The sequence below is a fragment of the Odontesthes bonariensis genome, chromosome 24 (genome assembly GCF_027942865.1).
Source record: "Odontesthes bonariensis isolate fOdoBon6 chromosome 24, fOdoBon6.hap1, whole genome shotgun sequence".
Taxonomy (NCBI): Eukaryota; Metazoa; Chordata; class Actinopteri; order Atheriniformes; family Atherinopsidae; genus Odontesthes; species Odontesthes bonariensis.
Window position 1 is genome coordinate 19,573,535 of NC_134529.1, and position 10,857 is coordinate 19,584,391.

The 10,857-nt window shown below is 42.5% G+C and overlaps 1 protein-coding gene across 1 annotated transcript; it reads left to right on the plus strand.

Annotated features, from left to right (window-relative positions):
* The first annotated feature begins 268 nt into the window (after positions 1–268).
* On the plus strand, positions 269–9,224 carry fermt1 (FERM domain containing kindlin 1). The gene is made up of 17 exons (XM_075459338.1): positions 269–377; positions 922–1,121; positions 2,513–2,667; positions 3,517–3,614; positions 4,096–4,231; positions 4,334–4,474; positions 5,176–5,359; positions 5,469–5,571; positions 5,698–5,805; positions 6,821–6,952; positions 7,114–7,163; positions 7,481–7,605; positions 7,793–7,899; positions 8,017–8,241; positions 8,340–8,464; positions 8,557–8,698; positions 8,781–9,224. Exons 1-17 carry the CDS (start codon positions 288–290, stop codon positions 8,952–8,954), a joined length of 2,295 nt encoding a protein of 764 aa, XP_075315453.1. The 5' UTR covers positions 269–287; the 3' UTR covers positions 8,955–9,224.
* The last annotated feature ends 1,633 nt before the right edge of the window (positions 9,225–10,857 follow it).

Genomic DNA, 10,857 nt, shown 5'->3' on the forward strand with positions numbered 1-10,857 from the left:
TGCCCCCACTTGGTTATATAATGCACCGTCTTACCGCTGTAAACCGGAGGATGGCAGGATTGGAGGATGGCAGGCTTCACACATGGGCTCACCTCAAGACAAAATGACCAACCTTCTCATAGAACAGACACGACTAAATATCAAAAGCTACAGAAGTAGTGATAGTTCAGCATGCCTGGCTGGCTGACTGGCTGGCTGTCAGTAGAGCACCATCTGCACAAATGATAACAAATGTTGGCCTTCAGCATCACCAATGCGCCACTGTAGTTTTAGAAACTGGCAATAATATGTGGAAAAGACAGAACTCCGGTGATTCATCTCCATTTACTCATTCAGCACGATGTGGGCATGAAGCAAGGTGGGCTGGATCTGCTGAGGTAAGTCGTTATTCATCATGTCGTGGCTTTGTCTCTTTCAAGCCAAGACACAAAAAATATATATATTTTCACCTTAGTTTGACCTCCTATGAAAAATGTGCATAGGCTACTTGCACCTTCTTGTTTCCTTTTCAGTAATCAGTAAAAAGGAATCCATATTAAAGGGTAATTATGTGATATTACGTATTAAGTACTTCTGACTTCTTTTGTGAAGTGACACTGTTACTGAGGTAATAGATGGACATACTTTTTTCTTTCTTTTTTTTTTACCAAATATACTTCAGTTTCGGCTAACGTTGGCGTTAAGGAACTTCTATGTCGGTTAACAAGGTATAATAAATAGACCTGTCGCTGCTGGTTAATATTAAACATGTTTAAGAACCGAAGCTTAGGTTAATGCGTCACGTGTAAAGTTCTCTTTGTTTGCCTTATCTCATTTTCAGGTTACTCACACGAGTTTTGTAACTTTCCTGTAACATGGTCGAGTTCTGTAACTTTCCTCGTACTGAATCAGGCACAATTAAACGGCATACAACACCCTCAGGTTGTGGACAAAGCCCACCTTCGTAATACGCTACGCGGTTTGGCAACGCAACCATTTGGCCACTTCCCCTCTTCGTTTCCACCTCCTCGCGCGTACCTGTCGGAACTGGGCGTGGTTTACTCCCAAGGGAGCGCTATTCCTGATCCCGCTTCACAGGAAATTTCTAGGAATAGCTCACCGGCAGAAAATTTCGACTCAAGGTAAGAGTGTTTTCATATTTCAAGTAACTTACACATTACGGCGGCGGGGGAAAAAAAAAACCGTTACCTGTACGTGTGGCAGGTGATTCCACAGCTGCGTTCGGTTAAAGCGGGACCCCCTCAAGGCCCGAAGGACCAGCCACATCACATGGCTACACACGGTCCAGGTGTGGCTAAACTGTGTTAGGCCAACACAGTAGGAAGTAAAGGAGGACACTGTAATATTGGACTAACACTTATTTTCTGGAAGTACTAGAATTTGCTCTTTTTTTTTTTTTTTACTGGCCCCAGAAATATTTGTATTGTAAACAAACAAGCTAAAAAAATTTTTTTTAAAAAAGTAGTGACTGTCCTTTTTGAACATTGTCCCATGTGCTGTAAAGAGGGGCTGGAGGTAGAATGAGAGGTCATGGCACGTGTTTTTACTTATTTAACTGTGTATTTGGATTTATTTCGTCGGAAGTGTTACAAAACAAATCTTTCGATGCCCTCCATCCGTTTTTGGTGTATGCGGATAGTGTCATATTGTTGGACTCCATCTCTCGTGCTCTAACACATCTCAACAGGCCTCCCTCAGAAGGCATGCAGGCTCAGACTGTTAGCTGTGCTCTGCAGCAGCACAAAGATTGCAGAGAGTGTTCATTAAATTTACCCTCCTGGCAAGACAGTCTTTCACACAGCACTCACGTCCACTGGGCTACCTGGTACAAGTGAAACAGATATTTCTTGCGATACTCTGGTCTAGGTCAGTTTGAGCCGAGTTTGTTTAGTCACAACATCTCAGAGATTGGTGCAGTGTGTGGAGATTGTTGTTTTGCATGGTCTCCCCTGCACCAGATTCGTGTCCCTGCTCGTCACACATTCCACAGCTGTACCCTCCTTGCTCCCCCCCCCCCCCTTTTTTTTTCTTTCCTGCCTGATGTCTTTTATCTGTTCACTCTGCCTCATTAACATCAACCAATCATCCAGTAGACCTGTGCCGTTATCAGCCGAACTGTACGGCAACAGATGGGGCGAGTTCTGCAGGCTCATCTCTTTTTCTTTGTGGTTCCAGCCTGTGTGTACGCTGATTTCTTATTTATAAAGCTACTGGCTGAGAGGAGAATTTCGGGGGGCTGCAGTAGCATTGCAGAGACACTGCAGTAGAGACGGAGTTCAGATCGGTTTCATACGAGGCCACTCAAGGCAGGAGAACTAAGAGATCTGCTTTTGTTTCCCGTTGGCCAAGTTTATCAGGATGTTGAGAAACACTTCGCCTGCGGGCTGCACAATTTATCCCACATGTTCGCTAATGTTCCCAACAAAATAGATGCTAATGTTGATATCTAAACCTTGGAGCACGTCGACTGTCGTTTCTGCTCACTCTCACTTCTATCTTTTTTTTAGAACAGGGCCATGATTAAAGCGGCAGAGATCGGAGAAACATCATGGGAGCTGTCTGTGCAGGTGGATCAAAAACAGGGCGACGAGTCCATGAAGTTTAAACTGAGGGTGAAGGGAGACTTGCACATCGGAGGACTCATGCTTAAGTTGGTGGAGAAAATCAGTAAGTGTCTCAAACGTGTGGGAAACCTCGCCATAGAGGATGGGTATATGCGTACCTTTAGGAAAAAGGAAAAACCACGCTGAGCTCAGAATAGTCTTTGAAACTTTATTTGCCTACCATAGCTGGTGTTTTAAGCAAAGAACCTGCTACCACAACAGGTCTGTTAATCAGGACACACCCTTGCTTGCCCTGCATTTTTCTACGCCGCAGTGCCATTGTCTGGTCACAATGCATTGTCTTGTATAGCCGCAGGGGACAAAGTTTACCCAGGGCCTGATCTGATAACTCTTTACAGTCGCCTGTAAAAACAGAGGGGCTGACGAAGCTAGCATGAGGGGAACTTCAGAAAGGTGGTTTAAAAACATGAGACATAATAAATGACTCAGCAGCTCGTCATCAACTGACGCCTTTCGGGCCAATATTCCAAGATGATGTCAGGAGGGCTCATTAAACCACACTACCGACGCACCAGTGGGTAGTGGGAGTATTTCTGTTGCTAGCAGATGTAGGTGTTTTTTAAAAATATTTTGCTACGAAGCCATAGCTTCACCTCAAGGCGATTTGACATGTAATCAGGGATTTAAGTTAACACCTACCCAGGGCCAATGGAGGACAAAGTTTTTTGGGTTTTTTTCGATTAATAAATCAACATCACCACCCAATGACAGCAGGAGACAAAACGCAGCGATGTTTAATTTTACATGAAAAAGTTAACTCGTGTTGAAGTTGTTTTTTTTTTTTGGTCGGTTGAAAAATGAATAATTGTACGTCGGCAGTACTGCTTAAACTTGAGAGATGAGCTGGAGATGGTGCGAAAGCAATTATAGTTTTACCTAATCTGTCCTGCAGAGGCTCCTCAGGACTGGTCCGATCATGCACTGTGGTGGGAACAGAGGAAATGCTGGCTGCTCAGGACCCACTGGACTTTGGACAAGTATGGGATTCAGGTGATGCCAGATGGAACATCTTGAACCCAAAACAGTTCACTTTCCCTGTAATTATATTCACAGAGTAGGGTGGCTGATTGAATTCCCATGGGAAGGTTCTCTCCAGTCAAAAAGCACAATGAATAAATCTTGCAGGTGGTTGCAGATCCTTAACGTGTTGGGGAATGATCTGTAGCCGCCCTTGGAGACTGCTAAAAAAAAATCATATTCTTATGCTGACAGACCAATGGCTCATTTTTATAACCATGTTCAGTGCAGCGACAGTCATTTGGTACTCTTAATATTCATGTTACAACAACAACATTCACCAGCTGAAAACTGCAATCGGTGTCTGTTACCTATCCTTTTGCTAAATCATTCCAAGACAGCACTGGATGTGAAAAAGGCAAATATCAATGGCCGGGAGATGTGGAGCGGTCGATGTAACGTTGGAGAGATGATTGATTTTGCATCTAAAGTTTGAATGAATCTGGTTCCATAGGCTGATGCTGACCTGCGCTACACACCCCAGCACAAACCCCTGCTGCTGCAGCTTCCCAATATGAAAACCGTCAAAATGACCGTCTGCTTCTCCAGCATGGTCTTCAAGGCGGTGACAGAGATCTGCAGCGTACTGAGTGAGTTTACCCGCACCTGATGATCCTCGGAGAGATCCGGATCAACTCTCCTTCCATTTTCTTCCGGGGTTCTCACAAGTTCTCCTCTCTGCTCCGCCGTAGACATAAGAAGATCAGAAGAACTGTCCCTGCTCAAGCCTCCAGATGATCCCTCCAAAAAGAAAAAGAAGAGAGAGAAGAACTCGCCTCAGGATGACATCTGGGACATCTGGGATTTACTTAATAGGGGGCAAGGAGGAACGGGTACAGTACGTTTCTTAACTAGACTAAAAATGAAGGCTTCGCCACACATAAGCACCTGCTTTGGTGCATCATAGTTAATAAAATGTAATAGTGTGAGAAGAGAAATGCCCTTCTAAGGAGAAACACTTGTTTCATGTATTTAGTGTTGTGATAAGTTGAATTCACGGCCTACATTACATTTTTGTATGCAGGGATCTCATTCGGGAAAGATTGTGTAAAACGAGAATTCTCTGATCCTCAAATTCAAGCTAACGGGATTTCAAGCATCCTGGCTGGATGGTTGATTTGCTGGTTACACATTAATGGTTGATATTCACAGTTTGGTATGAGGGATTCTGGCAGCATCTGTTTTTAATTCAGCAAGAGGTTCAGAATTGCTGTCATTTCCACATTCAGACAACTGTCTAGCTCTTGTGGAGCCATAATTTTGTCTGCTTTGCTGTTTGAGAAGGAGAAGAAATTAGAAATGTACTGTGCATTAAACGCTTAGATCACATAAAACCATCAGTGAGGCTTCTGAATGGTCCAACATTTATCCAGCGGCTTGACAAGGACCCCACACTTTCAGTGTTAAAAGACTATACTTAGAAGGAATAATGATATCTTCGGCCTTCATTTTTATTCAATTTACTATAAAGCTACGCTGAATCTTGTAAACCTTACTGTTATGAGTGATCTATCTTCAATTATCTCTAAACAAGGCCCCATGTACAGCAAGACAATGACAGCAACCTACGACCCAGAGAACGGGATGCCGATGTCTGCCACCAGCGTTTGGTTTGGAGAGAACCCACTAGCTGACAGTCAGCCAAATCTGCCGCCTCCTGAGCTGGCCAAGTTGTTCCAGCCGCTGTCTCTCGTGGACAAAGCAGTCAACAACGCAGGGTAGGATCCGAAACCTTTTACCTCGTAGTTTGATAAAAGCCTCTAGTGTTAAATGATGTCCATGTCGTTTCTAGCTACAGCTTATCTGACTGGTAAATATGATTTTCAGGTGGCTGGACTCATCTCGTTCCCTCATGGAGCAAGACATTCAGGACGATGACAAGCTGTTGCTTCGCTTCAAGTACAACGTGTTCTTTGATCTCAACCCTAAAGTAAGATGTAGAAGAAGAAAAAAAAGGTCGAATTCTAACTCCCTGGAGTAGGAGCGGGGCAGTCTTAGTAAAGCGTTGCAGATCTAGACTTGAGTGTGTGTGTGTGGTTTTTTTTTTGTGTTTCAGTACGATGCCGTCAGGATAACTCAGCTGTATGAACAGGCTCGGTGGTCCATCCTGTTGGAGGAGATAGACTGCACTGATGAGGAAATGCTGATGTTCGCATCATTACAGGTGAACCACGCTCCACACTTAATGCTTAATGAAAGGAACTATTTTTTTTATGCCTTAAGTCAACAATGCTCGGCCTCCATCCACAGTGTAAGGTTACAAAAATGCCATCAATAAATGATTAGATGTTATAACCTCACTTTTCATTGAATGTTTTTATCCATCTTTCCTTGCTTAAAATGAATTTCCACAGAACAACAAAGATAGTCACAGCTTTAAATATTAAAGGTAATTTGATCTCATGAACAATGAATCATTTCCGATCTTAGATTAGTAGCTCAGAATTCAAAGGTGGGGAAATTATTTGATCAAAACGATTAAACTGACCTTTGATTGCCCAAAACTAACCAAGTAAAGATGATATATCCATTGCTGTTAAACACCGCATTTGCGTGAATTGACGATAATAATGCCCTGATTTGAGCTGGTTTGTAATCAGGAACCCACTATCCTCCAGGGATGCACCAATATGGCCTAGATTGGTTTTAAGTACAGTATCCTTTATGTGTTTAAAAGCTCAGAATGCAGGAGAGTAGGTTTGGTGTCCCAATCCGTGTTTGGACTTGTTGGGACATGAGGAAGATCGCACTGCAGAAGGAAAGTGGGAGGGTGGAGGCAGAAGGAGACACATAAGAAGATAGACTAAGAGGCAGAAAAGCTAACATGGTAACAATTATATCTCCCCAGTGACAAAAAAAAGATGCTTTAAGAAACTGATTATTACCAGAAAGTTTAGATGGAACATACCCTGTGTTTAAATGTCCGCCCATCCTCAGCTCTTATTTTTGGGACAGTGACTCCAAAGGGAGCGTTGCACTCACCTACACATCGGTGCAATGTCTGGAGCACAGGGCTGTGCTCAAACTTCCCTCTGACTCACGCCGGCGTTTTGTTTGACTACTTAGGTTGGAGAGATTCATCATGACTCAAACTTACTAGTTGCAAAATGTTTGATCATCGCTGTGAGCATGTCCCAATCCAGAGCAAAACACCTTTTTTTTTTTTTTTTTTTTTTCAGTATCACATTTGCAAACTGACCATGTCGAGTGAGCCACTGGAGCACTCCAATGAACCAGAAATTGATGAAGTAGAGGCGGCCCTGTCTAACCTGGAGGTGACGCTCGAGGGTGCCCACACAGATAAAATTCTGGTAAGTATGCTTTATGGAGAGCGTCACCTGGAAACATCAGGTTTTCACCTTTGTTCAAGCAGAACTTGCGCTGGTTGCGAGCCGTCACTGACTGTGCGTCTTAACATCCTGATGTCACAAGAAGAGGCAGGATAATTGACTGTTGTTTATCTTGCCTTCAGGAAGACATTACAGACATTCCAGAGCTGGCGGATTCCCTCAGACTGTTTAGGTAAACTTACCTTTACACATAAGTACTGAAATGAAGTCTTGATTATCTGCCAATGCAGTTTGTCTTTCTGTCTTTAAACAGTTTCATGTTCAGTGTAAGCAGCCTTAGTTTGCAGCTTTGAAAATAATAATAATGGAGCGATCGTAGGGGGACATGTTTTAAGACAAATTTACTCCACGTGTTTGTTTGGTTTTTTTTATTTTTCTCTTCATGATTTCCTCTGAATCGTATATAAACCTGCCCTAAATAAGCAGCCTCTGTTATTTAAGAATAAAAAAAAAGGATTTATACTTTTTTTTTTTTTTATGTTGAATCAGACCCAAGAGGCTGACACTGAGGCCATACAAAGAGTACTGGTTTGTATTCAAGGATACCACCATCTCTTACTATAAGAACAAGGAGTCCTCCAACGGTGAACCAATAGAGCAGTTTCACCTCCGAGGTCAGTGATAAAGAATCTTGTTAAAAAAAAAAGTATTTTGTTTCAGTATTTTGTTTTGATAACTATTAAAGGTAAACCTTGCCATGTTGTGTTGTGGTTTCACTGCAAATCTTTGTAGCATCTGCAATTCTCTACAAACACTAGAATCTTTGTGCTGGATTATAATCTCTTCCACTGGAATCGACAGGCTGTGAGGTGGTCCCCGATGTCAACGTCACGGACAAGAAGTTTGGCATCAAGCTGCTGCTCCCAGTGGCTGACGGGATGAATGAGGTGTACATTCGATGTGACAATGTAAGGGCCACCCGGGTTAAGGGGTCTTTCTTGTTCTTTTTAAAATTCCTCTCTCCCGACATAAGCCTTGTGAAGTAGATTTTATCCCAGTCACACTACTTCTTCCTACCGGTCCAGGAAACACAGTACGCCAAGTGGAAAGCTGCATGTATCCTCGCCTCTAAAGGCAAGACGATGGCCTACAGCTCCTACAAATCCGAAGTGAGGAACATCCAATCCTTTCTGCAAATGAAGAGCCTGGCTCCCCCTCCTGGTCAGGCAGCCCCAGACCTCGATGCTATGGAGATGAATGCTGAATGTTTTGTCTCTCCACGCTATGCCAAGAAGCACAAGACCAAGCAGGTTTGTTACAGGGCCGCCTGAAACACACTTAACTTTGCCAGCAGCATAAATGACTGTCATTACTAAATAATGTTGCTAAATCTCATGGTTACATCAAGCTGACAGCGCGGATCTTGGAGGCCCATCAAAACATAGCCCAACTGTCCCTAATGGAAGCCAAGATGCGCTTTATCCAGGCCTGGCAGTCACTCCCAGAGTTTGGTATCAACTACTACATCGTCAGGTGCGGTGTGCATTTTTTTTGTTCCAGCAGTAATCCAACTGGTGACGTTTTAACACTTATTTGAGAGGTGCTATGTTTTATTTGTCTTATAGATTCAAAGGGAGCAAGAAGGATGAAATTCTGGGGATTTCATATAACCGCCTGATTCGTATCGACATGTCAACTGGCTTGCCCGTCACCACATGGAGGTTTGCCAACATGAAGCAGTGGAACGTCAACTGGGAAATAAGACAGGTGAGGAATCATTTCTTATGCAGGAAATCACATTGGGCGTTTCACAAAGACAAGACTGGAAATCTCTGCTATGCAATTTCAGGTCACGATAGAATTTGACCAGAATGTGACGATAGCCTTCTGCTGTGCGAGCTGCGACTGCAAGGTGGTCCACGAGTTCATCGGTGGTTACATCTTCCTCTCCACGCGATCCAAAGACCAGAACGAGACTCTAGACGAAGAACTGTTCCATAAACTCACAGGAGGCCAAGAATGACCCCGGCGGCAGAACAGCGCCTCCATCCTCCAATGTTTCTTCTTGTTTTTTTTATTTTTGGATGTGTCATGGTGCAAAAGAACTGCATCCACCTACAGCAGCAGTGTCAGCCATAAACTCTGAGCAAATCCCTTCCAAAATAGAACTGACTCTGAAGCAGTCACGCGTAGAAATAACCCAATTTCACTTGCAGAGAAATGTCATAACGTGTTTTACCATTACAGAGGAATAATGGCATTGATGTAAATATGTAGTTAATATCTGTTTCTTAAAACTGAGATATTTGTGAGAAGTTGGCTTTTGTACTATGCATAGATGTCTTCCACTAAAACAATAAAGTAAAAGGTATTTCTAAAGTTATTGGGAGTGTTTTTATATTGAAGAATTTGTTTCTACATTAAATTTGACCCAATTCCCAAACTGTGATTGGCTTCTTTTAAAAGTGATGTTCCTGCCCATGCCTGTTCCTGTAAACAGATAGGCAGCTGTTTGTTTCTATCATTACCTTTTGTGTTTTTTTGTTACTGTACATACAGCCGCACCCATCCGCTAACCCGCCACCACACAGTCAGAAAAGGGCAGCTTCTCATGACTTCATGAAAATATGCATGTGTGCCAATGTAGGCGAGACGTTGTTGGCTGGGATTACAAATAATCTGATACTTTACAATGAATACACAACTACAAGTCCATAAAGGCTAATTTATTAAGAATGTTGTGGCAAGATGTGCTTTCTTATAATGTACATCCAGCCTGTAAGATCAACTCGACTGGCTTTAAAAATATTAATGGAATTATACTATGTAAGAGGGGAAAAAATGCAGTCAAAAAAAGGAGGTCAAATCTACCTCACTCATAAAGCTTATTTGTAAGTTTATTATATTTGTTGACAATCCAAACAGGTGATGTGCTTGTTGCTCTCGCCTGTTCGGTTTAAGTTTGATTGATTATCGTGCTGGTGTGGGAATATCAGTCTTTTATGGCTGCAATTTCCCCCGCAACGATTCTCTGTTGTTTGGGGTCTGACTCTTTAAAAGAGGCATTGTTTTGTGTAATAATAGTGACATATGTGACTTTTTGTACTGTTTTGAAACTATGAATATTTCATTGTAAAAGCGGCAGACTTCTACTTATTCGCTGAAAACTGGCATGATGAATGTGTACTTATCCGTCCTTTCTACTTCGAAGCTGCAGTTTTCCTTGTCAGCTGTGCAGTTAAGGCTCTTTGATCAATCACAGTTTTTTTTTTTACTTCCTTTTCCCACAAACTTTTTCCTTTTATTTTTTTCTTAATTACCTCCCAGTCAGGACTGCACTGTGCAATTATGTTCCTGGAATTGTGTGGTCAACTAGACTAGAAAAGTGCGATACAAGTGCAATCCATTTACCCTTTACTCCCACAGCAGCAGTACATTTATTGGCTGCATGGTTGCAGTCGTTCAGTCAAACTCGCCCCCAGACATTTTCTATTGTGCTGTGGTCAGATAACAGGTGCTCGTGACGGATAGCACAACATCCCACTATATTTTTCAGGAAGCAGTTTTTGCACAGCCCTAGGGACGAGCTTGAGATCATTGACACCCGACATGAAAATGATCTAATTACCAAATGAGTTTTGCGTTGGAAAAGTATGATTCTGCAACACAAAATTAAATCGAAGTTGATTCAAGATCGCCAGCTTTCCCTGCAACACTTCACTGCCAAATCCTCACTGATCCCTCCCATACACGAGGAATCAGGCTTTATTCTATGGAATGACAAACATATTGGGTTTTTGTTCATGGAAAACACTCTATCCCTTGGAGCAACAGTGATAGCGTCACAAGAGGATTGGATTTTTTTTTTCTATTATCATCATTGTACGAATCTGATTTCAGAATTAAACTACGGAAGTTAGTTTGTT

Bases quoted from the DNA above. Each gene is read 5' to 3' on its own strand.
- fermt1 (XM_075459338.1), top strand. From the start codon at position 288: ATGTGGAAAAGACAGAACTCCGGTGATTCATCTCCATTTACTCATTCA. The intron at 7,164-7,480 runs GTAAACTTACCT...ATGTTGAATCAG, and splicing joins GATTCCCTCAGACTGTTTAG to ACCCAAGAGGCTGACACTGA. The intron at 8,699-8,780 runs GTGAGGAATCAT...ATGCAATTTCAG, and splicing joins TCAACTGGGAAATAAGACAG to GTCACGATAGAATTTGACCA.